Source organism: Muscardinus avellanarius, assembly GCF_963383645.1.
Source record: "Muscardinus avellanarius genome assembly, chromosome: 11".
Lineage (NCBI taxonomy): Eukaryota > Metazoa > Chordata > Mammalia > Rodentia > Gliridae > Muscardinus > Muscardinus avellanarius.
Window position 1 is genome coordinate 13,112,678 of NC_137797.1, and position 26,223 is coordinate 13,138,900.

The 26,223-nt window shown below is 58.2% G+C and overlaps 1 protein-coding gene across 2 annotated transcripts in view; it reads right to left on the reverse strand.

Annotated features, from left to right (window-relative positions):
• Positions 1 to 3,648: 3,648 nt before the first annotated feature.
• Positions 3,649 to 26,223, reverse strand: part of TOM1 (target of myb1 membrane trafficking protein) — a gene marked incomplete at both ends in the record, with an annotated part of 33,817 nt that continues 11,242 nt past the window's right edge. Inside the window, 14 exons of one of the 2 annotated variants that reach the window (XM_080705061.1) lie at positions 3,649 to 3,803; positions 3,879 to 3,918; positions 5,097 to 5,156; positions 8,937 to 9,012; positions 12,291 to 12,411; positions 13,615 to 13,708; positions 13,993 to 14,026; positions 14,973 to 15,106; positions 17,321 to 17,437; positions 19,775 to 19,921; positions 20,039 to 20,173; positions 20,374 to 20,523; positions 21,243 to 21,321; positions 25,025 to 25,109. In XM_080705061.1, the coding sequence (XP_080561187.1) occupies positions 3,649 to 3,803; positions 3,879 to 3,918; positions 5,097 to 5,156; positions 8,937 to 9,012; positions 12,291 to 12,411; positions 13,615 to 13,708; positions 13,993 to 14,026; positions 14,973 to 15,106; positions 17,321 to 17,437; positions 19,775 to 19,921; positions 20,039 to 20,173; positions 20,374 to 20,523; positions 21,243 to 21,321; positions 25,025 to 25,109 (1,427 nt within the window). The remainder of the gene's footprint in view (positions 3,804 to 3,878; positions 3,919 to 5,096; positions 5,157 to 8,936; positions 9,013 to 12,290; positions 12,412 to 13,614; positions 13,709 to 13,992; positions 14,027 to 14,972; positions 15,107 to 17,320; positions 17,438 to 19,774; positions 19,922 to 20,038; positions 20,174 to 20,373; positions 20,524 to 21,242; positions 21,322 to 25,024; positions 25,110 to 26,223) is intronic. The other variant, XM_080705062.1, reaches the window with a different exon arrangement.

Consider the following 26,223-nt stretch of genomic DNA (forward strand, 5'->3'; position numbering starts at 1 on the left):
CTCATTCGAGTTAATACCTGCCCCCCCCCCATGCCGCCCAGCAGGTGGAGGCTTTGCTGGAGGACCTTGGAGCCCGGCAGGGCTGGCCGCAGCACTGGTAAGAAGGAGGAGAAAGGGTGGCAGAGCCGGGGCTGGCAGGTGGTGTGATTCTCCATGCAAGGCCTCTGTCCTGCTCTGAGATATTTGAGAAGCTTCAGTGAGTAACAGGGCGAGGGGAGGGGGCTCGTCACCCAGAGCTGGGCTAAAGGCCATGATCACCAAGTACCCAGGAGAGCAGAGCCAGCAGCCATTCTGAGTGGAGGGAAAAGGATTTGTGTGGGGCGAGGGGCCATGCTGGGGCTGCAGCCACGCTCCCCTCTCCTCCAGGGTCAGCACAGGTGGTGCCCCCTATAGGCAAAGGTACACGCAGCACTGCTGCCACCTCGTGGTCACAGCGGGGCACTGACACCACTGTGTCACGGCTGGACGGCCTCCAGCCCAGGCATGGAGAGGGCAGGGCTCTGATGCACCTGCTGCAGGTCACCGAGGATGCTGCCCGCTCCCATGGCCAGAATCAAGACAGCCATGGCCGCCCTGAGAGGGAGCAGTTCCGACCAGGAGGAGATGGAGACGGGCAACTCTGTGGGTCCTGCCAGCTGGGGAGAAGCAAAGAGGCTGTCCCCCACACAGGAGGGACCCCCACACACATACACACGAGCGGGGGCCCCCGAGGGCGGGGCTGGCCGGGTGTCTGGAGCAGAGGCCACTGTGGAGTGGGCGGTAACACGATGAGACGTTTCCTTTGGCAGGTGGTGTGCTACTTGTCTGCCCAGTTGACCATCACGATGACTCTATACGGAGCCACTATTATTAGCTCATCTTACAAGGGAGGCAACAGAGGCACAGAAAAATGACTTAACTAGCCTGTTTACACACAGCTCAAAAATGGCTGCTGTGATGCCTGGGGAGGTCAGGGAGGCGGGTACTGATCCTGGGGGGGCCCAGGGCGGGACCCTGTGGGCTGGGGAAGTCAGGAGGGAGTGGGGGCTCCTGCAGGCCCAGGGGCTGCCCACGTGGTGCCTTCTCCTCTTCCCCCTCAGTGCCCAAGCGCGTCTCTAGCACAGCCGGCCTGCAAGAGCAGCCATCCTCCCCCGTCCCCCTGTTTTTTGAGTTCAGGGCATTCTACCTCTCAGTCCATTGCAGCCCTTTTTCATTTTGTAGCAGGTTCTCCCTAGGTTGCGGAGTCTTGCTAAGCTGCTGAGGCTGGTCGCGATCCTCTTGTCTTGGCCTCCCAAGCGCTGGGATTACAGGTGCGCACCACCACACCCGATTAGTCATGCCTTCTTAATCTTGCCCCTGGGATCCAGGTGGAGCTCCCCAGGCAGCTGGTCATTATTTTTATGGGTCTACACTTCCTGCCATTGTAAAATGATCCACCCTGGGCAGATGGACTCACACAGAGCCGGCTGCCCGGAGACCCGGCCCAGCTGCACTAATGGCCCGCTGCCAGGGCTGTGCCTGGTGCTCAGCCCAGCGGCAAGGATGCCAGTGGAAGCCCAGGGGCCTGCATGGGGCCGTCCTGTCTGCGCTCCTGGCCTCCCCAGGGGAGCCTGTCTCCCACAACCAGCGCCCTCTTCCCAGCCTCCCAGCTCCACGGTCAGCACCAGCGACCCTTCATCTCAGGCAGGAATCAGCTGGTCTGTCTTCACTGCCTCTTCATCCCACACGTCCCACCAGGGTAGGCCCTTCATTATGTTGCCCTCTGTGACCCCACACTGAGCCCTGTGCCTCACGCACAACTGTGCTCAGGGAGCACCGGCACCAGGGAGCACTGACGAGCAGTCTTAGCCACTGTCAGGGCTGAGCCTCTGCAGCCGGCCAGGGGAGCTCCCGGGGTTTCCTTGGCTCTTCTCCTTCTAGGGTCAGTCTCTCTGAAAGGTCCCCTGTTACTGGGGAGAGCGAGGGAGCAGGCAGCCGTGGGAGCAGGGCAGGAGGTAGCCTGGGGCCCGCTCTCCTGTGACTCAGAGTATAAAGAGGCAAGTCCTTGCCTCCCCAGCCTCAGCCCCGTAAGTGGTGGTCAAAGCCTGGGCCTCGAAGGCGGGGCTGGGGGCAGGCAGGCTGTGCAGCTGGGCCTGAACGTGAGCGAGCTGTCCTGGGGCAGCACTGAAGGCCTCCTGCCCAGCCTGGGGCCTGTGCTGCCTGACCCTCAGCTGCTTTTTCTTGGGTGGGGGTGTGGTACTATGGATGGAACACAGGGCTGCTCATGCTTGAACAGGTGGATTGCAAGTTCCAGGCCCTGTTTCAAAGTGAAAAATAAAACAGGGCTGGGAGCTGGGTGTGGTGGCACACATTTGTAATCCCAGTACTTGCGAGGCTGAGATGGAAGGGTCACAGGCTCGAAGACAGCCTCAACAACTTAGCGAGGTCCTCTGCAATTTAGTGAGACCCTGTTTCCAAATAAGAAATAAAATCGGGCTGGGAGTTTAGCTCAGAGGTGGAATGCTTCTGGGTTCAATTCCAGGGCCACACTCCTAGGAGCCGGGCTGTGGAATCAGGTCTGCCGACTCCTGCCGCCCAGGGGCTGCCCTCAGCCTCCCTCCAGCCACACTCTAAATCTCCTCCCTCCCACCACCCAAGGGGACTGGGCCAGGAGGCACCGACTGCCCAGGGCAGGGCCTCGGGGGGCTGGTGTGCACAGTCCAGCTTCAAAAAGGCGGCACCCCACAGCCCGAGCTCTGTACTTGACTCGTGTGGCCCAGCCTGAGCTCTGCGTCACAGCACCCAGCCGCTGAAAGACGGGCACAATGTAGTTACGCGCGGAGGGTATGCTCAGCACGTGACAGACGGCATCTGTCTCTCTTCCTGAGCTGGGCGGCTCATGTGACCTACTGACTCCCTCCTTGGCATCTGTGACAGGAACTTTACTTCTCTCAGGTTGTGATTCTGAAGGCCAGGGCCTGGCACCTCAGCCCACTGACCAGCAAGCCAACACCGTGCACAGGGCTCCCTCCCCCTCCACGCACCACCCACTGTGGCTGCGCATGAGGGGCCTCGGGCGCCCACCTCTTAGGCCTCCAGCCGGAGGAGATCTTGACCCTGAGGCCAAGAAGTGGCTTCCCGCCAGCAGGCCAAACGATGCCACCGATGCCACTGGCAGAGTGGTTTCTACGTTTATTGGGGCTACAAAAGGCACCTCTCCCGGGTCAAGAGCAGCCGGCGGGTGGCTGGCAGGGAGGCAGTGGGGGCCCCAGGCTCCCCAGGCCTCGCTGTCACAGCTTTGTACCAGCGTGCAGCCCGGCAGAGGCAGGCCTCCAATACTGCCAGCTTCCAGCCGGGCCTTGAGGGCAGTGTGGGCGCTCCAGTGCCCCTCAGCTCACCCAGGAGGGCGAGTCACCCCAGCCCAGCAGAGGAGCTGGCCTGCCTCGGCCTCCCAGTCCCCAGCCAAGTCACAGTGGCTACGGGGAGGCCACACAGGGAGCTGACCTGTCCTCTGCCTCGTCGTACTGCCTGTGTGCCCCAGGCAGCACGGCCCGGCGGCAGGTCAGTCAGCCCATCCTCCAGGGAAGAAGAGGGTCTCAAGCCCCCCCGGGTCGGCCTGAACACCCAGGAAGGGGCGGCCTGCCGGGGTGTGGGCGCGGGGCCCTGGACTCAGGCTGCCAGACCCTGCGCTCATAAGGCAAACAGCATGTCATCATCCTTCTCCGGGGTCTTCTTCCGGGGGGCCGCACTGGCAGGGGGCACCGGGGGCCCCCCGGCTGCAGGGCTGCTGAGGTTGGGCAGCCGGTCTGCGGCTTTGGCTCGCTCCTCCAGGAACCTGTCAAATTCTGGCAGGAGAGAGGGAATGGTGGGTGGGGGCAGAGCGCGTGGGGGGTGGGGGCAGGCGGGGCGGGAGCAGCTACCTTCGCTGGTGACACCCGTGGGCTCTTCTGCGTTGCTCCCCTGAGGAAGAAGGGAAGCAGGCCGAGGTCAGGGGCACGGGCCCTTGGGAGGCGGCCTGTCCTTCCTAGCCACAGGCTTTGGGTGTCCCCACCTTTCTGAAGCATCGCTTCTCCTTCCTCTAAAATGGGAAGGCTGCCGGGCGTGGTGGGCACGCTTGTCATCCCCCCCCCCCCCGCACTTGGGAGGCTGAGACAGGAGGATCGCAGTTCAAGGACAGCCTCAACTACTTAGTGAGGCCCTTGGCAACTCAGGGAGACCCTGTTTCAAAATAAAGAATTAAAAAATAGGGCTGAGGGTAGAGAGCTCGGAGGTAGAATGTGCAATTAGAACTTGGGTTCCAATCCAAGTACGGCATTAAAAAAAAGGGGAGGCTGAAGGTAACGTGGTGAGCTGTCGGAAGCTGGGTTGGTAGCAGACGGATGTCAACGAACAGTGCAGCGTGCAGTGGACTCCTGTGGATGCTAACTCCTTTCCCTCTAGCACCCAGAGGGGTGTGGTCTGGCCACACGAGGGAGGCTGACACCCAGACATGAAAGCCATCTGTGCTACAGTTGGGGGCTGGAGGCTGCCCTGGCCCGACCCTGGCAGACCCTGGTCTTGCACTGGTGGAGGGCGGCCTGGAAGTGCTAAGCTCTAGCTTGGTCCCTGGTGCTCAAAGAGGGGGTGGCAGACGTTGGGCCAGGAGCCCTGGTCGTGGGGCCCGAGGCTGACTCCTGCCCCCTTTGCTCTCTGCGGGGGCAGCAGGGCTCAGGGGCCTGGGGTAGCCTGGCTCCAGCCCCCTCTTTAGAGAAGGGCAGCCAGTCGCCCTGGGCCTGGTCTCCTCGTCTGTGTAAGGGGTGGCAACGGTATCTCCCTGAGTGGCTAGGGTTTCAATGAGATGCTGCAATCGACGGCGCTGTCATGGCTCCTCACTGGTCTCCCCTGCTGACTGCATCTCCCCTGTGGTGGGCTGATACCCCAGGGGCCCCACCTTGGGAAACAGCTTGGAGGGGTGTGTGCCCGGGGGGAAGCGGGTGGGTGGCCAGAGGTGGGACACTAACAATCACCCCTCCTCACTAGCTATTCACCCTGGCCCCTTCCGGGGACTCTACAACTCTGCTCTGACCTCATGCCCACTTATTCTTCATGAGAAAAATGGGACCCCCTACCAGGTGGGTGAGGGCTGGGCCCCGACTCACCACGTCGGTAGACAGCCACTGCTCAATGTCCTCCATGAGGCAGGCCTGGGTGACGGGGATCTGGAAGGAAGGGTACGGTGAGGCAGGTGGGCAGGCCCTGGGTGGCGAGGCGGGCCTCCACCAGCTTAGGCCCAGCAGCCCTGCCCTGCGCGCCTTCCTCTCTGACTGGCCCTGGCTCCTGCTGCAGTAGAGACCCTGGGACTGCCTCCTCAGGGTGCTGAGACCCACCATTCCGCACTGTGCCAAGCTGCGAGGGGAGCACAGGGTCCCTAGCAGCCAGAGTGGGGCTGGGGCCAATGGGACCTCCCCATGACGAGAAGGGACCCCAGCTCTGACACACCAAGTGTGTGTGTGTGTGTGTGTGTGTGTGTGTGTGTGTGTCTCCAGGCTGGAGAAGGGCTTTGTGTAAAAGCCCTGGGCAGGAACCACCCTGGCACAGGTGTGCAAGGGCACACCGGGACCAGAGAGGTGCCCTCCAGCTGTCGGTGTGGACGGACTCAGCTCACGACAGGAGGTGTGAAAGGGCCCAGAGGGCAGGGGCCGAGTGGATCAGAACGGCTATGCTGGTGGTCCCGGGGCCGGGGCAGCACTCCAGATGGGGTCCCTTTACCTCGGGTCTCAAAGACACGTCTCTGCCACAGTGGCTCCCACACCGGGGAGGGGCCTCCTCCTCTACCTCTTCTGCAGCTGGAGGCCATTGGCACAGACGCAGAGTCTGGCTCAGCCCCTCTGTACAGTACTCCTGGGGGCACAGGAGTCCTTGTCCCCATCTCCCTCCCTGGCAGTGCCTGTTGGTGCTGTGAGGGCAGAGGTCAGGCCTGAGAGCCTGCGCAGCACGAAGGCTCCGGAACCACCAGCTACCCTTGAGCCACTTTCAGAAAGATGGTACGAGAGTCCTTCTCCAGCCAAGCCAGGTCAGTCTCCAAGCCCCACCACCCAGCCTAGCCCCTGGGACCCCACGGGGAGAGCGAGGCCTGGAGGAAAGGTGGCCGCTTCCCAGTAGCAGCACCAGCAGCAGCAGCAGCAGCGAAGGCGCCCGCTGCCCACACCCCTCCGCCTGCCTGGCGCCCCCCAGCTGCCTGGGCAGAGGTAGCTGGCGTGTGGGTGTGGGCCAACCCCCCGGGAGCGGCCTGCACTACCGCCTCCTCTCAGGGCTCCGTCAGCCAGCATCACCATGGCCCCCCGGGCCCCAGGGCAGGAGCCCCGCGAGCAGCAGCCGGCTCACCATGCCTTGCCTCACCATCCAGTCACTGAGTTTCTGGCCGCCATCTCCCATCTGGGGGCGAGAGAGCGACGCTGTGGCGGCGGGAGGGCGGCAGGCCAGTGACGGCCGCAGCCTTCTCCACCAGGACATGGCTTCAGGGTGGGAGGCCTGCCTGCACTAGCCTGTGAGTGTGCGAGTGTGTGCGTGTGCCGCCATGGCGGCAGGCAGGGCGAGGGGACAAGGGAGCAGCACAGGTGCCTCACTGCGGCGTGAGCTAGACACTGGCTGTGTTCAGGGCCTGGAGCAGCTGAGAGCAAATTAACCGAAGCTGCTCAGCTCCTCACACGAGGTCCCAGGTCACGACTGCTCCCCGGTGGGTCTGGAGGCTCCAGGGGCTTCTGACGGGCGCCCAGGGTTTCAAAACACTGCCCAGTTCCCACATACCCGCTGGTGGCTGAAAGGGGATTTCCTGGGCCCCAGAGCAGGCAGTGGCTGCGGGGACCTGGGCGTGGCTCCCAGCCGCCCCCCACCCCACAAAGGCCCAGTACAGGCTGGCAGCCATGCCCCAGGAGTTTGGGGACTGAGCCCAGGACCTAGGGCCTGCCTGCGCCTCCCAGGCCTGGGAGGCCAGCTCAGAGTCAGCTGGCGCCCACTCTGCTGTTCTCCGCTGCTTGGAAGCACATTCTGATGGTTTAGCGGCGAGACGGCCTCGTGGCCTGCCGGCTCAAGCCCCTCAAACCCCATCGCGATCTGGAGGCTGCTCGGGTCACCAGGGATGACTGAGTGATCATCTGCTTACCAGGTTTTGCTTTTCTTCAGAGTGGGGTTGCGTGTGTGCCTGCGTTCACCCTGTAGACTAGCTGCAAGGTGGTGTGGGAGCCGGGAGAAGTAGACTCTAAAACTAGTCGTGCCCCTGAGTTGCTGTGTGCCCTGGGAAGCGAGCCCTGTCCCTAAAAGGCAGCAGGAGCGGGCTGGAGGTAAAGCACTTAGAATAGGGACAGGCCCACAGCCTAGGCTCAGTGATCACCGAGGAGAAAACACCTGGTGTTCTTCCTGGAGGCAGGTCCCACAGCACTCACAGGAGGCCCTGGTTCCCTGAGGGGGTCCCGCCTGCCTCGTTCTCTGCCTGGCCAGGTCCAAGAGCTGGGAGATGTGGACCTGGCAGCCCCTGGGAGTCCTGGGGCTCTCCCCTGCGCTGGGCTGGGCGGCTCCCACTGACTCCTGGGGGCCTCTTCCTTCTGAATCCTTTTAAGATGGAGGTCAGGTAAGTGTCCTTCTATGCTCAAGGCTTTCCAGTGGCTTCCACCTCATCTAGGACAAAATGCTCAGTCCTCCGGGCCGTCCCAGCTCCTTGGGCCCTGGCCACCCCTCAGACTTCCTCTCCGCCAGGCCCTAGAGGCCCCGTGCGGTCACTCACCCCACCTGCTGTCCTAGCCACTTCCCCGCGGAGCCGGCAGTTCTCACGCTGCACAGTGACTGGGGCCTGTGCCGGGCCACAGGTCACCAGTGCCGGGGGCGGGGCCTGGGGCTGCCACTCACACAGCCAAGCCACGGGGAGGACCTGCAGGAAGCCACTTGGATTCCTCCCTGCTGCCTGATCAGGGTCTGTGTCTTATCCTCCACCCATGTCCTGCAAGTGAGAGGCCCCAAAAAGGCAGTAGGGAGCACAGGAGCGCCCTCCCTGCATCCTCTCACTGTCTACTGCAAACTGCTCGGCCTCCATTATCCCAGTGCTTGGGAGGCCAAGATAGGAGGATCACAGGTCCAAGGGCAGCCTCAGCAAGTAGTGCGACTCTCATCAAGCTAGTGAGACCCTGTTTCAAAATTTAATTAATTGGGAGGCTGAGACAGGAGGATCTGGGTTCTCAGCTATCCTCAGCTACTCAGTGAAGTACTCCATGGCTTAGTGAGACCGTTTCAAAATAAAGAATAAAGCTGGGTGTGGTGACGCACGCTTGTAATCCCAGACTTGGGAGGCTGAGACAGGAGGATTGCACAGGTTCAAAGCCAGCCTCAGCTACTTAGTGAGGCTCTCTGCAACTTAGTGAGACCCTGTTTCAAAAAATAAAGAATAAAAAATAGGGCAGGGGTGTACCTCAGAGATCAAATGCCCCTGGGTTCGATCCCCAGTACCGAAAAAAAAAAAAAAAATCGACTTGGGGTATAACTCGGAGGTAGAAAGCCCCTGGGTTCAATCCCCAGCACCACAAAACAAAACAAAAACAAAAGGCTGGGGGTGAAGCCTGTGGCAGAATGACTGGATTCAGCCCCCCAGTATCAAACCAAACCAAGCTACTACTAGGCCTCCACGTAGAGGTGAAGAAACCGAGGGTCAGAAGGCCCAGGATTCGCTGCGGACGCACAGCTGGAAGGTGGTGAGGTGGGTGTGAGCCCAGGCTGCTGGCGGCCAGCTCCCTGATGCAGACTTGGGTCTGAATCCTCCCTGTGTGAGCCTGAGCTAATGACTTGAACTCTCCAACAGCTGCGTTGGCCACAAAGGGCCAAGCTAAGAGCCAGCTGAACTAAGGGCTGTGGGTGTGGCGAGCCAGAGGCCGGCAAACAGTGGGGCCGTGTGGTGGGTGCGTGTCCTCCTGGAAGGCCCGGGGGAGGGGTGGGGAGGCCGGGCCTCTGCTTACCGCACCGGTGCTCTGCTGCCGGGCGTCCAGGGCTCCCGCCAGGCCATCTGTTGCTTGGGGGGCTTCATATTTGACCCTGAAATGTAAAGGCAGCCACAGCTGTCAGATGCGGGCGGGCCAGCGGATGTGAGGATGGAGGGGGAGGCTCCGACCCTGTGTGGACATGGGTGGGGCCTGGACAGGGGCAGCTCGGCCACAGGATCGGCATGGGCCGAGGGCTCCTGCCTGCCAGGCCTGACGGGGAACGGAAGGGCACCCTTTTTTTGCCTCTGGGAATTAGACTCAGACTTGTGACCTGCACGACAGGCATCAGCAAAGGCGGGAGAATTTAGGGAGGGTGTCTGGCCAAACATAGGGTTCGCGATCACCAATGGCTACGACCAGGTTTGGCCAAGCCGAGGGCCTGCAGCATGGCTCCAGTGACCCCATGCTCAAAGAGCACTGTCCAGGAGCCCCTCTCCTGAGCAGCTCTCTCTCATAATTTCATAAGCTGGTTCTGTGTACGGTTGCCTTGAATGGGGATTCCAGGCTGCTGCTGAGAGCAGGAGCGTGAACTGCTGAGGGAGTGCCATCTTGCACTGGGTCACCAGCATGAAGCCAGCCCACCCGCCCAATGACTGGTCGTGGTGCTTCTCAAGGTCCCTGGGGAGGCCAACTGGCCAGGCACAGTGGGAAGGTGGGGCTGTGGAGTGGACACTTAGCTGCCGGCGGACTAGGGAAGGGAAGGAGGTGTGTGCGCTGGGATTGAGGTTCAGCCTTGGGGACACGAGACTCACCTAGGAGTGGGAGCACTGAGCCAGCAGTGGGGAGGTCTAGGGAGGCGCTGGGACCCGGTCCCCACACTGGAGAAGAGCCCAGTTGCTTTCACTCTAAACAGCTGGCAGAGGCCAGCCCTCAGCCCTGGGCCAGTCCAGCTTTGGGGGAGGAGTGAGCCACGTTTCCCGCCCAGGGAAAGCCTGGTATTCAGGGATCAGGGTCTCCCCCCAGGGAGGGGCACCTATCACCCCGCTGAGCCTGAGGACGGGGTCCATGCCACTCTGAACTCATGCAGTGACAAAGTGACTTCCTAGAAATGGGCAGGCAGCATTTGGGAGGCTGAGACAGGAGGATCGTGGTTCACAGCCAGCCTCTGATACTTAGTGAGGCCCTTTTGTAACTCAGTGAGACCCTGTTTCAAAATAAACAATAAAAAATAGGGAGGTAGAATGTCCATGGGTTCCATTCACAGTACCACCAAAAAACAAAACAAAACAAAACAAAAAAAAACTGGGTAGGCTGCCACTGAATGAGACCCCAAATTTCCAGGTAGCCGTTCTGAGACCCGCTGGGCAAGGAGCTGGCGAGGAGGAAGTGATGCCGAGGGCCACTTCCCCTGCTCCCTGCCGCCAGTGTGAGGATGGATTCGAGCTGCCTCTGCGAGGCCCGCCTCAGCCCCACCACCTGCTCGGCAGCGGCTTCCTTCCCCAGACACCTGTGCAGCAGGCCTTTCCCACCTGCCTCGGAGCATCTGTGCACACTGCTCCCAGCGCCTGCACTGCTTCCTGACACCCCTTGCCCTGGCAGCCTGATGCCCGCTGCAGTCGCCTGCCTCCTCTGCATCCACAAGGCCGGCACCCTCCTGCACTCAGCACGGTGCAGCTCTGGCCCCCTTGTGAGGCGGCAGCCCTGGAGGTCAGGCTCCAAGTGTGCTTTTTCCTATCCCTGGGGCAGCTCTGGAGTGATGGAGTGAGGCGCACCTCAGTGGGGCTGGCAGCTAGGCAGGTACCAGGAACTCAGAAAGCATCTCCAGTGTGGCCGGGAGAGCAGCCCGCTGGGCCTGGGTGGACGGGCCACCTCCCGGCTGCAAGTCCCAATAGGCTCATTAGCTTCCACCTGACAGCAGTGTCAGCAGTGTCCCTGACTCCATGGCAACTGGGCGCTGCTGGTCTCGGAGCCTAGGGTTGGGAGCCAATATAGAATCAGCTGGGCACAGTGGCGCATGCTAGTAATCCCAGCATCTCAGCGGGGCTGCAGAGGGGGACTGTAGGCTCAAGGCCAGCCTGGGCAACTTTGTGAGACCCTGTCTCAAAAAAACAAACAAACAAAAAAACCCAAAAAGGGCTGCAGAGCTGGGCGTGGTGGTGCGTGCTTCTAATTCCAGTACTTGGGAGGCTGAGACAGGAGGATTATGCAGGTTCGAAGCCAGCATTAGCTACTTTAGTAAGGCTCTCAGCAGCTTGGTGAGACCCTGTTTCCAAATAAAATATAAAATAGGTCTGGGAGTGTAGCCTGGGGGTAGAAAGCCCCTGAGTTCCAACCCTAGTACCACAAAACAAAACAAAACAAAAACAAAAAGAAAACAAAAAAAAAAGAAAAAAAAGGGCTGCAGATATAGCTCAATGATAGAGCATCTGTCTAGCGTGTGAAAGGCCCTGGCTTCAAGCCCTAATACTGCCAGAACAAACAAACAAACAAACAAACAAGCAAACAAACAAACAAAGAAAAAGAAAGGATAGAGCCAGTCACAGCCCAGCACCATGGACCTTCCCCTCCTGTGAGAACGGTCTCTCCTGCCCGTTGCAGCTGTCAGATTGGACCCAGATTTGCAGGTGTGGGCAAGGAATCCCAGGCTCTTCTCTTGACTCTTGACACACGGGTTCCCAAAGACACCAGAGTGACCACTAAGGAGCCGAGTGGGAGAAGCTAGGAGGATCCTTTAATTTAGAACTTTCCTTGGTTGTAAGAATGCTGGCTGCCCACAGTGCAGCCCTGGCGGTTGCCAGCACAAGGATGAAGAAAAAAAAAACAATCAAGCAAGCATGTATGGAGAAGTCTTGGGGAAGTCGAGGCAAGGGTTGGGGCCCACAGGCTTGGCCACCTGCCTCGGCTACTGAAAGCAGGCCCCTAAAAACAGTTTGCAGGGAAAGACAGAGCCGCGCCTGCACGGCAGACAGACTGAGTGGGGCCGTGGGCACTCACTTCCCTGGAAGCTAAGGCTGGCTCGGGGACGGCAGAAACGCCTCGCCAGCCCCTAGGATTTATTAGAAAGCTTCTCTGCCCTAGACGGCTTGGTCAGGGCTCGCAGTCAGTGACGAGGTGGATGGGGCTGGTGGCACTGTATTTTAGAATCAGCCCTGGGCTCATAACCCAGTGCTGCCAAGTATTACCTGACTGGCTGGGGTGAACACCCCAGCTTCCCAGTGCCTCAGTTTCCCCTTTGGTGCAGCTGCCTGGTCTGACCTTTCCTCTGACTGGTCTGTTTGCCTTTCCTCAAGGTGTGCCCACCACCATGCCCGGTGCAGAGTTCCTTACAGGGCCCTCCCCTGACAGAGCACCCCCCAGCTGCAGTGGGCCAGGGCAGCCCAGGGCACTCACTCTTTGCGTTGGTCAGCCAGCGAGCTGCCCCGGGTCAGTGCGAACATGTCAAACTCGTCTTCCAGGCGGCCTGAGGCCTCCAGGGACTGCAGGCCAGCTCGCACGCTGCTGGAGCCCACGTCTGCAAGGACAGAGGCTGCCTGAGGGACTGTGCGCCAGGACTGCACCTCCTTGCCAGGCCCAGGGGTGGGGGAAGAGCAGGGCAGGGCGTGGCGGGCCGGCCACCCACTGCCTGTGGGCAGGCCACCTCCTCGCCTGCTAGAAGCTCATCTCTTAGGTGGAGGTGGTCTCCCCTGCTAGGGCTACAGTAAGGATCAGAGAACAGGAAAAAGCCTGCTCCAGACGTCTGCTGGAGGAGCAGCTGAGCAGCAGAATCACAATCACGTTGGATTTTTCAAAAAGTGTATTATCAGCCAGGCATAGCAGCATAGGCTATGGAGGTTGAGGCAGAAAGATCACAAGTTTGAGGCCAGCCTGGGCAAGTCAGTGAGACCCTGTCTCAAAACCAAACCAAACAAAAAAATAAAACAATAGCCAGGCATGGTGGCACACCCTAGTAATCCCAGTACTTGGGAGGCTGAGACAGGAGGATGGCCGGCTCCAGGCCAACCTCAGCTACTCAGTGAGGCCCTTTGCAATGCAGTGAGACCCTGTTTCAAATTAAAGACTTAAAAATAGGGCTGGGGGTGTAGTTCAGAGGTAGAATGCTTGAGTTCCACCCCCAGTACTGCAAAATAAAATAAAATAAAATAGGTGTGGTGGCGCACACTTGTAATCCTTGCACTTGGGAGGCTGAGACAGGAGGATCATGCAGGTTTGAAGCCAGCCTCAGCTACTTAGTGAGGCTCTCAGCAACTTAGTGAGAACGTGTTTCCAAATAAAAATAAATAAATAAAAATAAAGCCTCTGGGTTCCACCCCCAGTGACACACACACACACACACACACACACACACACACACACACACACTTGCCTAGCATGCTTGGGTTCCACCCTCAGCACAGTAAAAAAAAAAGACGTGTCCCCTGGGCAGGCACTGGTCTGCACTTGACCTGACCACTCATACCCACTACTGTGGAGTGGAGCGGCACAGTCCAGATTCCCCCAGATGAGTGGAGGCCCCGGGGAACTCAGAGTGCAGAGAAGATCACAGTGGGGTTTCTGAGACCCATGAGGACCAGGAACCGTGGGGTCCCAGGAACAAGATTTAGTCTGGGACCCAGTGAGGTCCTGGGGCCGGACACCAGTTCTGCCGTTGGAGTATAGCGGGCAGGTGCCCCCAGAATTGTGCCATGTGCCCTGAGCTGGCACCCACCATACTTACTCATTCCCGCCAGCTGGGACGAGAGGTTGCTGGCGGCAGCAGAGTTGGGGCCCATGTCGATCAGGTCGGCGGCCGGCTCGGCCTCACTCGGGGCCTGGGGAGGTGATGACCGGTCACCCTCCATGCCTGCAGCCTCACTCCCTTCTGCCGGAAGCACTGGGGCCCGCCTTCTCTCCTCTCCTCTGGCTCCCTCACCCTCCCAGGGGGCTGGGAGGCCCCGGGTACCACAGCTAGCTGGTGGCAGAGGTTCATTTACCACTAAGGGCAGCAGCGAAGGAAATAAGGAGACTTGCCCACAACTGCCCTGTCGGGGTGCTGGGGAAGCCTCCTGCCTCTCATCGACACACACGCTCTCGTCACGGCAAAGATGCCTCTTACCTTAGCGGTCTGGCCTGTTCGGAACCGTTCAAACCTACAAGACACAGAAGACCCCAGTTGAAGGGACAGACTAAGACAGGCACAGGTCTGGCAGGGCTTCCCAAACTGTAGGATGCAAGGTCAACACAGTGGGTCACCCTCAGGGAGAGGAGGGACATCCTGGCCTGCCCTGGACAGACCCAGCACATGCCTGCTGTCCCCATATAATTGCTAACAGCGCCCCGCTTTCGCCTGCAGAAGTGTCTCAATTTAATTGAACAGTAATATGCCAGGCGGGATGGCATACGCTTGTAATCCTAGCATTTGGGAGGCTGAGACAGGAGGATCATGGTTTGAGGACAGCCTTAGCTACTTAGTGATGCCCTTTGCAACTTGGTGAGACCCTGCTTCAAAATAAAGAATAATTATAAATAAAAGGGCTGGGGGTATAGCTCAGAGGTAGAATGCCCTTGGGTTCCATCTACAGTACCAGAAAAAAAAAAAAAAACAAAGAAAAAAAAAACCAGTTCTATGACTGTCTCAGTCACCACCAGCAACAAACAGGAACCAATATTCCAGAGTCTCTGGATTCTGAAGGTCCTGCCCCACGACTCAGTGACCTGCAAGCTCTGCCCAGACACCAGGCTTCAGCAGGCCAGCACCCCTCCTTCTTTTGTGACAGCACCTCAAGGTGCCGTGGTGAGCTTTCCTCTGATTCACATGCTCCTGGTGGAGTGTCATCCAGGGGCGCTCTCTCCCCTCTCCCGTCTCCCCTCTGCTGGGCACAAGGAGGCAAAGCCAATTAGTCTCCGGTGGACCTGACTCCAATAGGAAGATGCAACCGGGACCAGGGTTTGGCGCCAACCTCCTTACTGAGGGTGGCACCAGGGGGACATGGTCTAGGAGTGCGTGCCCTGAGACCTCAGCGCTGCCCCCATGGGTCCATCCTGCCTACATCAGGAGCCCCAGGTGGGCGGGAGGGGGGCGTTTGGGTGGGCTACCGTTCGTGGCGCAGGAACACGTTGTTGAGATTGTCATTCACGATGAGCAGCTCCTCCGTCAGCTGCTCGTTGGAGATGCGCGGGATGAGCTCCAGTACCCGCTGCTGCATGGCTCGGCACGTCCGGTTGAGCTCCTGCGGGGAGGAAGGGACGTCGCAGCTACCTGGGCCAGCACGGCCTCCCCAGGGGACGGTGCTACAGGCCCGGGGCTGCCTTGTGAAAGGAGAGGCTTCCAAACCACCTCGCGGCTCCGTGGGAGGGCTTTGGGGGCTCGACAAACATGAGTTTGAACTTCTCTTCCCAGTTCCACACCAAGATTAACTGACAGAAGGTCTCGCCGTTGCTCAGCTGTCTCGAACCCTTGGGACCAAGCGATCCTCTTGCCCCAGCTTCCCGAGTAGCTGAGACCACAGGAATCAGTGCTTGGCCCAGATTTACATCCAAACCTAAAGCACAGGAAATCACCCTGCCAACTGTGCTCCCTCCCGGTTTAACTTGGCTTTGTGCAGTATTCAGAATAAAGTTTCTGCCACCATCTTTGCTCAGTTGGAAAACCGAGACTTGTGAGGGCTGGCCATACAAGACATCGCTTCTTCTCTGGGTGTAGAAAACAAGCTAGATGGCGTAATCGTTTCCCACGCACCCTAATTTTGAGTCTTTGCTTTATTATTCTCACTGACTAATTTTTTCTTTTTCAGTAAACTTTTAATTTTGGAATAATTTTAGATGTACTGACTGTTGCAAAGATAGCAGAGTTCCTTTGTACCCTGAGCCCAGTCTGACATCTGTCAAAACTAAGAATTATCATTGGCACAATACTATTAGCTAAACTGCATGCTTGATTCAGGTTTCACCAGTTTTTCTGTGGTCTTTCTTCTGCTCCAGGATCCCACACATGCTGTATTTAGTCACTGTGTTATTGGTTGGCTTTAATCACCAGTATCACATTTAAACTTGTTTGGGAAAAAGATGGAAATTAAAAGCCCCAGCCTTGAGGGCCTGACTCGTAAGACAGGCTGTTTCTTTCCTCAGTGGCTGCGGCCAGGTGAGCAGAGGCCTCGGTCAGGGACTGGAGGTCGTCAGCTGTTGGGCACGGCTGGCCGGCCGCCATGCTTGTCTCCTAGAGGTACCACTGAGACCTGGCCCCGGCTGCTCCGGGATTTGTTTTGGCTGATGTGGACCCCGTTACCCCCCCTCCTAGACCAGGCTGCTCAAGTGACTTTCAGCATCCTGAGGCCCCTTTTCCTCTGGTGACCAAGCTTCTGCCTTGCTGCTGGCCCTGCTCAAGAGCAGAAAAGCAGCGCTTGGAGCCTGGCCCCGGGGTTCAAACCCCAGGTCTCCTTGACAGCCATAGGACCCAGGGTGCCACGTGACCTGCCTTTGCCTCAGTTTCCTGGCCTGGAGATGGGAGCGTCATGAAAGAATGCAGAGCAAGTGTCCACATGGCCTGGGGCGGGAGTGTCCAGCATGGATGCCGTCACTGGCTCACGCCTTCTGAGTTCCCAAATCCCTATGCCTATGTATGATTGGCTTGGGACAGAGAAGCCAACTGCACGGCGGCCATCCCCGCTCCATCTTTTCTTACTGCACCATTGTCCAGGCTTCAGGGAGGGTCAGGTGCCAGTCAACTCTGAGCTCCTACTTTACACCCGCCCCAAGCTGGGATCCCTGAGAAAGGCAGCTTGTCAGGCACAGCGGCACGGAGACCTGCCCTCGTGGGGACGGGGGCTGCAGGAGGGTGACACCGGGCCAGACAAGCACACTAAGCTCTCTGCCCCCCTGTGGATTCTGGTGACCCTGGGGCCTTTTCTGGTTCCCAGCTTCCTAGGAACCCAGGTTTCTTGGTGTCTCTATAAATTGATCTCTGTGGGAAGGGATCCCTTCCCTGGACATGGCCCCCTCTGCTCCAGTATCATGGGAATACAAGACACCCAGGAGCGGGAGCCAAGAGCGCCCACCTGCCTCGGACCCCACGACCAGCCGCTCCTCACCCAGTGCCCGCTGCCGCTGTGCACGCTCTCAATGGTGGCTCGCACCTCCCTGCTCTTCCCAGGACCATGTGCTGGGAGCTGAGTCTGCACCAGGCACAGGACTGGGCGTCTTCCATGCACTAGCGCATTTAATTCTCAGGGCCAACGTGAACCACAGAGGCCATTAGAGCCCTCTACCAGATGCCAACCTGAGGCAACAGGGGCTGTTGGTTCAAACCAGAGGCAGCGGGGCTGAGGCTGAATTCCAACCTGACAGAGTGCAGAGTCCACAAACTCTCCCGTGTGACCTGGGGGTTCCGAGCGAGCCGTGGGGATCAGTGTGGGTAGAGCTGCGGGGAGGCAGAGGGCCTGGCTCACCTGCAGTAGCTCCAGGTCTGCGGGCTCTGCCTGGGTGGGCGCCAGCTCCGTTAGCATCTCCGACATCACCCTCACGTTCCCGCTCACCATCTCCAGCTCACTGCGCAGCTTCCCAATCTGAAAGACACGGCCCAGAGATGAGAGGAGCCGCGGGGTGGGGCACCAGCAGCCCCTCCAGGCAGCCCTCAGGCTCCTGGATCCCCACAGAACGGTTACCCACTGTTGTCATTTCCACACCGGGTGGCTGTGTCTGGCACAGAGAAGCTGAGAGACCAAAGAGACGGAATGAACCGTGAGCGTGGCTTGAAGGACGCCAGCACCTCCTGGGCCCAAAGCGGCAACTAACAAGGCCCTGGAGGGCGCTGCTCCCTCAGGGAGGACGGAGGCTGCGCCCGTCTGCACAGGAGGACGGGGGCTGTTCTCTCTCTCTCCCCCAGGAAGGCTGGGGTTTCATTTTGCTCCTATCTGCTTGTGTCTCAAGTTCATCCAAGGATGAGTCCCAGCCCTGCCACCCATCTTGAGTATAAAGCTCGGATTTAGCATCTGTTTCAGTGATCAAAGGGACCCAAGGTCTCGGGCTTGGGGACACGGTCAGTATAGCTGCGCCGCGGCCTCAGACAGGTGAGGAGGTCGGGTGCGCCGGTGCAGGGGTCTTACATGGTAGGACCCCCCCGGGCCCTTAACATTCTTGTGGACCTGTGCACACTGCGAGTGTCAGCACGAGATCCGGCTGAAGAACCCTTTTATCATGGAATAGCTCATAGGCTTGGCAGCCAGAAGACATTTTGGGAAATGCTGGCATATTCTAAGTTGTGTAAACAACTTATAGCTGATTTTAGAAATTGAACGTTACTATGTAAGCTCATGATGACTGATGGCAGATTCCACTTACTGGTTATTTAATACGAGTCAAGCAAGCACTTAACCTAGGTAGATTAACAAAGGCAGATCTACCTTCTCCACAGGTAGATCTCACCCTGTCAGCCCAGCTTTTGCAGACTAAGAAACAGGAGTGCAGATACAACACACGTGATATGTCAGCGACAGCTGCGTGGTACTTGAGCCCACACGGTGTTTGATACATTGGCCTGTTTAATGAACACCCTGGGTGACTGAGTGAGAAGGCACTGATCACCACCCCAGCAGACCCAAACCAGATGGGACCTCACCACAGAGGAGCCGGCCGTTACGTCACCGGCTCCTGACCGCCTCAATATGTCCCAGAAGGCAAAGGGACTGTGAAATAAACAAAAACCACAAGAATTTTCCAGCACTGGAAGTAACCAGTTTGAATTCACACGAATGCCAGAATTTTGGCAAAGTGGCTGACATCAGAACCAGGACAGATAATTTTGGGGGGTTAGAGAGTGGTTTTACAATTTTTATTTTATTTTATGTTTTTTGCTGGTCTGGGGATGGAACCCAGGGGCATTCGACCTCCGAGCTACACCCCCTTCCCTATTTTTTATTCTTTAGTTTTAGTTTTGAAACAGGGTCTCACTAAGTTGCAGAGGGCCTCACTACGTAGTTGAGGCTGTTTGCGAACCACAATCTTCTGGTCTCAGCCTCCCGAATGCTGGGATTACAAGTATGTGCCACCACGCCCAGCTTTTTACAATTTTTATGCATTTTTATTTTGTCCAGTTGGCAAAACTTTTCTTGTAATGTTTGCAACTCTAGAGGTGGTTATTTCATAACTTGCCATGAGAAAATAAAGGACAGAAAGTTTCTCTTCAAATAGGGTGTGAATAAGAGCCGGGCATGGTGGTGCACACTTGTAATCCCAGCATTTGGGAGGCTGAGACTGGAGGATCGCGGTTCATAGACAGCCTCAGCTACTTAGTGAGGTCCTTTGCAACTCAGTGAGACCCTGATTCAAAATAAAGAATAAAAAAATAGGGCAGGGGATATAGCTCGGAGGTTGAATGCCCCTGGGTTCCATCCCCAGATCTGCAAAAACAAACAAATAAACAAACAAAAAACAAATAGGGCGTGAATATTGAGTAAGTCCAAACAGCAGATACCCGTGGCCAGCGGGGGTGCTTCCTGGGGTAGCCCCACATGGCTTTCTTCCTCCCTGCCCTGTGTGTACCACCAGCAGCTCGGCAGCTGAGCCTTTAGACTTAGCTGGCCATAGGTCAAGTCTATAAACACCTCAAGAGCAGGCTCCACCCAGCCCAGCATCCAGCTGCCGCTGGCCATGGCTATGCAGGTCAGAGCCAGAGCAGCTCCGGTGTGCCATCTCACCCCCTGTCTCGGGCAAAAAACTGAGCAGGGGCAGTGACCGTCTCTGATGAGCTGTGTGACTCTGGGGGAATGAGTTTACCTCTTGGAGGCCAGCTCTAAAACAGTAACAACACACTCCCTGTGGGCTGCCATGGGAAAAGTGGCAGCTCCCCCGATGGCAATTTCCATACCGATGGGGCCTCCGAGGGTCGCGGCCGGCCTGCGTACCTGCTCAGGGGTTGGCGTGATGGGTGTATCACTGGGGAGACTGGCCGGGTCAGGCAGAGGGCTGGCATGCTGGCTCAAGTCTCCTCGCTGACTGGTGTCAGAGCCCAAGGAATTCTGTCCTGATGGCATCTCCGAATTGAACACAGTCTAGGGGGCAAAGGCAGGTTGAGCAGGGTCACTGGGAAGGTCAATCCCGGCCAGCAGGAGCAGCAAGCCCTCAGGGCACCGACCCGCCCACAGCTTCCAAAGTGGGGGTCCTCTCACCCTCTGGGGCGTGTGGATGGGCGACAGCATGTCCAGGTCTGTCATGGGGAACTCCAGGCCCTTCCTCCGCAGGTCCTCGTAGACAGTGACTACGCCTGTCAAATCGGGCGAGCTGCGGAACGCGTCAGCCCAGGACTGAGAGGGGACAAGGGACACGACCGGTAACCGCTGCTCACCTGTGTGCCCGCCATCCCGGCAGCCCCAAAGAGGACAGGAATCCTTTCCCTGGCTTGCCGTCCTTTGGCGGCCACAGGCACCCGCAAGATCACACGGTGCCAAGCCTGGCAGACAGCCAAGACCCTGGAAGGCTCAGCCCTGCTCCGGCCGCCACTCACCTGGATGAGGCTCAGCACTTTGTCGTGCACGATGGTGGGCGGGTTGTTCTTGGGCAGGATGGTCCTCACCAGCACGCCCTCCACAAAGTCCTGGCTGGCCACCAGCACGTGGAAGCGGTGCCCACAGTTCTTGACACAGGTTTCCAAGACCTGCCCCAGAGCCGCCCAGTTAGGGGGAGGAGCCCCACCCCTCCCTCGAGTGAGCCCTGGGACACGGGAAACAATGGGGCGCCGCTGGCTTAGGACTTGGGGTAGGACTCCTCCCCCATGGGGCCAGAGCCCTGCAACCTGCAGCTCTAGAGGGATGCGGCTCTCCAGGCGGATCCAGAGCCCCAGCTTCCGTCCCTCCTCCCTCTCGCTGGGGAGGTGCCCTTGCTTTTCAGTGTAGGCTATAAATGTTGTTGTGAGCCGGCTGGGACAGAATGCTTCTCCTGACCCCCCACCCCCCAGCCAGACCGTGTGGAGGCCAGGATGTCCACTGTTCCTGCCTGTCCTGGGACCAAGACTGGCTCAGGGTGTGGGCACGGCTGTTCTCAGCCACCACCATCTGTTTTGAGTTCATTTTTCAGGGTGTCAAGGTGCCAGGCAGTACCCATTTCCCTGCTAGTGGTGGGTTTGCTAGGCTTCTGCAGGCCCTTTGTCTCCAATGTGTCTGTGCCCCACACTGGGGGTGCCAGGAGGCCTTTCTTGCCAGCCGCACCCAAAGCAGTGTCCAGAGAACACCTCTGCCTGCAGACCTTTTCTTCTCAGCCCTTGGGTGAGGAGCCCAAGGGTGGATGGGTGTCCCGCTGGGCCTGAGGAGAGGCAGCTTTTGGCCCTGCCATGGGTTCGGAGTGTTGGATGGACAGGTGGACAGACAGGGCACTCACTGTGAGAGCCAGCATCACCTCGTGGAAGTTCTTATTCCCCACGATTCTTTTTTTCACTGCTCGGAAGGCATCTTTGGGGCTGCACAGAAGGACAGGGGGAGGAGGGGCTTAGGCATGGGCCCTTCTTCCATGCACCAGAGGCCTCGCCTGAACTCAGGAAGCCCTGGCGAGCTGCAATGGCTCCTGTCCATGCCTGGCCTGTGTATCCAGGCTGATCACAGCCAGGACGCCCTGGCTGCTCAGCAGGGACCCTCCACCTGTGGCCCTGGGCTTCCTGCAGCAGAATCACTTTGGCGGAGGTATGAGTGCTTGTTCAAAATGCAGCAGCCCAGGCCTCACCCCGGAGCACCTGGACCAAACCCTCAAGGGGGAAGCCCAGGCCACACGCTTCTCAGCTCCATGGGGCTTCTCCTGCGTGCAGAGGCCAAGTGTTCTGATGATCGCCTGGCCAGCTCCTCGGACACCCACCTGTCCTGCCCTTCAAGCCTTACTGAGCACCTGGATATGGGGGCACCGTGCTAGGTGCTGGGGACACAGTGTGAACAAGACCAAATGTCATATTCTGGAAGGCCCAAATAACTGAAGGAATAAGCAGGTGCTGTGGAAGAGTAAGGTGGGGTGGGGTCAGGGAGACCCCTAGGAGGTGAGCAGAGCCCTAGAGGATGGGAAAGACGGGGGAGGAGGTTGCGTTAGGATGGAGGCGGGAGTAGGGGGCAGGGTAGGAGTCCGGGGCCTAGGGGTGTGGGGAGGTAGAGAGAGGGCGAGGAGGCCAGGAGTCCGCCAGGAGGGTGACGCACTGTGTCCTGTGTGATAGCAGTCTCCACTCAGAGCGGCTCTGGGATGGCTCCTTCCTGGGCCCTCTGGGGGCCAGCTGGCTCTGTTGTTTCTGTTCTGGGAATTGAACCCAGGGGTATTCTACCCCTGAGCTATACCCCCACTCCCCCCTTTTTTAATAATGTAATTCAGCATTTTATTCATTCTGTCCACTAACAATACTTGAAAACATTTATAATAGTAATCTTTTTTTTTTTTTTTTTTCCTGGTACTGGGGTTCCTAGAAACCCTTCTACCTCTGGGCTATACTCCCAGACCTATTTCTATACTTTTTAAATTTGGAAACAGTGTCTCTTAAGCTAGTGTGTCTGGCTTCAAATCTGCACAATCCTCCTGCCTCCGCCTCCCAAGCACAGGGATTACAAGTGTGTGTCACCACGCCCAGCAAAAGTAATTTAAGAGAAGATCAACTTTCTCTCTCTCTCTTTTTTTTTTTCATGGTACTGGAATGGAACCCAGGGGCATTCTACCTCCAAGCTACACCCCCAGCCCTATTTTTTAATTCTTTATTTTGAAACAGGGTCTCACTAAGTTGCAGAGAGCCTCACTAAGTAGCTGAGGTTGGCCGCAAACTCGGATCCTCCTGTCTCAGCCTCCCAAATGCTATGATCAAAAGCGTGTACCACCATACCCGGCTCTATTTTCTCAATTATATGTGGATTATCTCAGGTATTTTGCTACAGTGTTAGCCAACTGACAGCTGCTGACCCGTGGCCACGTCAGTGCTCTGTAGGGGCTCGTGCCAGTTCTGACAGGTAGCCTAGAGAAAAGGGCACAGCTCAGAGGGTCAGAAGTGGGCTGCGAGCAGGGCATGATCGTGCAGTCCTGAAATCCCAGTACCCGGGAGGCTGAGACAGGAAGAACTGAGAGTTCAAGGACAGCATCCACAACCTTGCAAGACTGTTTCAAGATGAAAATAAGCAGGGTGTGGTGGCACACTCTTGTAATCCCTGCGCTTGGGAGGCTGAGACAGGAGGATTGCAGTTCGTGGAAAGCCTCAGGTACTTAATGAGGCACTCTGCAACTTAGTGAGACCCTGTTTCAAAATAAAGACTAAAAAATAGGGCAAGGGGTGTAGCTCAGAAGTCGAATGCCCCTGGGTTCCATCCTCAGTACTAAAAAAAAAAAAAAAAAAAAAAAGGCTGGAATGTAGCTCAGAGGTAGAATGCCTGAGTTCCAATCCCTAGTAAGTAATTAACACTCCCCCCCCGCGCCCCCCCCCCACCCCGGACTGGGAGCCATTGCTGTGTGGCTGCTGTGCATCCAGCACTCTTATGTGTTGGGACAAAACGTCTGACAAGGAGGCTGCAGCCCAATGGAGAGACTCCTGAGGAGAGAGACTAGAATTTAGACCACGATCTCGGGAGGCCGAGGGTCACACCTGCGTCTGCTCCCTGAGGGGTCCCTAGCATCTCAGGCAGCGCCTTGAACAGGGAAGGTGCTCGAACAACAGCCACACACCTCTAGGGCTCCACGCTCAGCTCCTGCCACCTTCGCGAGGGAGACGAGGGCGGCTGTGTCCAAGGACACCGTAGTGGCCTCCTGCACGATACCCTGGAGCTCCCGGCTCCGTCTTCTCTTTTTGGGGCTGCCCTCTGCCCACCTCTCCCTTCCACCTTGATGAACCAAGGTGCAGGTGTGAGTGTCGAGCCAAGGAGCGTGGCCGAGGGGGACACTGCAAGGTGCCGGGCAGCTACTGCCTTCTCCCGGCTTGGCCTGGACTCTGGCCCAAGCAACTACAGCCGCCCCGGCTGAGCTGGGTCTTCCTGCCTATGCCCCTCTCCACACAGAGCACTCTACACTGGCTGAGGGATCGGGATCACCCCAGCGGAGAGGGACAGGAGATCCCGCTCTCGCTGCGGATACTGACTTAGGAGAATGGAGGCTTCCTGCCGGCGGTGGCTGCCACACCCCCCACCTTCCACCCGGGACGACAGTGACCCCTCAGCTTTCTCCTGCTCCCTCAGGCACTTGTACTATTTTTAGAGGAATCTACCAGAGCCTTGGAGGACAGAGACCTGGACTGGCAAAGGGACTTGTCCGAGGTCATGTCACACAGCTGGTCAGCAAGCACTAGTCAGAGATCAGAAGCTAAGACCTCAGCGAGCGTGGTGGCACCTGTCAGTAATCCCAGTACTTGGGAGGCCGAGACAGGAGGATCACGCAGGTCAAAGCTGGCCTCAGCCACTTAGTGAGGCTGTTAACTTACCAAGACCCTGTTTCCAAATAAAGAAAATAAAATAGGGCTGGGGTATAACTTGGAGGTAGAATGCCCCTGGGTTCAATCCCAGCACCCCCCCCCCACATACCCCCCACACACTAAAAATATGGAAAAAGCTAAGACCCCACTGCCTCCCCCACATCATGTCCCTGGGGGGCTCCTCAGCGCTGAGTAGGAGACCGCCATGACCACACTCAACTGGCAGCCAGCTCCAGCTGGGGTCTGCCTGTGGCTGCGCTCTCGCCGCCCTCCTCCAGCCCCCCACCTGCCCTGAGGCTTTTGAACGTCAGGGAAGTTCTTGCTCACACACAGAGCTGGCCGTCCGGACCCTCAGAATACTGGGGCCACCTCTTTGCCAGAGTCTCCAGCTGGCCTTGTCCCAGGGGCCGCTGTGCAGGCGCCCAGGCTTCCAGACCACGTGGCAGGTGAGTGCTGCTTAGGGAGGCTATGAGGTGGCAGCACGCCGGGCCCAGCTGCTCACAGCTGTGACATTCAACTTTCCATCCCAGGGCCTCTCATCCTAATGAAGGGGTCGGCTTGGATCACGGTCCAACAGCACTTTAAACGCCATATTCCTGCAGGGTGGGCCTTGGGAGAACTCTGCAGCCCCTCCTGGCACCAAGAGAAAAGGCCAGGTGGGATTCTGCAGCGGGGCGTGTCAACACAGGTGCACGCTGTGTTAGCTGGCTGCCCCCGCCTGCGCCCCCACCTCTTTTGCGGTCCTTACCCTTCTTCGGTCTCGTTGATGATGTCGCAGATCTCCATGTTGAGAGCCCAGTCCTCGCTCTGCAGGGAGCCATCGGTAGCCTTCTCTGAGGGGAAGAAAGCAGAGGTCACAGGAGTGTGGGCTGGGTGGGGAGGGGAAGGACTCAGGGTGGGACCGGATGGGAGAGGACGGGAGGCGACAGGTGCTTTCCAGGTGCCCGAGATGGGCCATTTTTACACGTGCTGGCCCGTCTGTCACGACTCTTATGGTAGCCTCGTGAGGCCAGGAACACCCTGGCCTTTGGTGAGGAGACCTGGCTAGGACCTGAGTGAGCGGCAGGAATGAAGCTGGGCCTGGCCGCAGGGTACCTGTTTCAACACAGTAACAGGATAGTGTGTTGCTTTAGTTTTGCAGCATGTCCTCTCTTGACTTTATATTATCTTTTGACTTGGTAACCATTCACATGGCTTCAAATGTAAAAAGTTCCAGATGGGGAGTCCACCGCTGTGCTCCTGTTCTCAGCCCCCACTTCCTAGAGGCATCCACTGTAACCAGTTTCTTTCATAACCTCCTGGGGACATTCTTTACCTAGGAAGCAAAGGCTCCGTGCCCAACAGGCGCCCCAGCCTCTCCTGTCTTTTGCAGTCTCTAGTCTGAGCGGCACTGATGGGTCCTGGTGAGGGATGAACACAAGAACAGACAACACTCGACCTTCGTAAGCTTTAAGAGAGTGAAGCACCGTCTCTGCTCCGACACCGTGGTGTCCGCGGTCCTGCGCCCTCAGGGATCCCATCCTCACGAGGCCGCCTGACCTCAGCGCACGCAATTCTGTGCTCAGCTTTGTGCAGGCAATACCCTAGCATGCAAGTCACCCTGGTAATGGCACATGGGTGTATTTTTTTTATCATAGGTGCGTATGGCAGGCAGGACTTGCTCAGCACTGTAGGGTCCAGAGGGCGAGGCCCGTGGTGTCTTGACATAGGCCCACCCAAGCCCCCAGACCCATCTTCTCTGGCTCTCAGCCCGTGGCTGCGCTGCCGGGCTTGGCACACCTGCTGATGGGCCATTCTGGCTGGTGAGGTCACGCTGTCCTTCAAGGGGGGCTCTCTTGTCATCACTGTGTACAGGAGACAGTGGGGGCTGGGGGCTGCTCCAGCCACTGGGATACGGTGGTGGGCAAGATGCGTACAGTCCCTGCCCCATGGTGCCCCACACGGGCC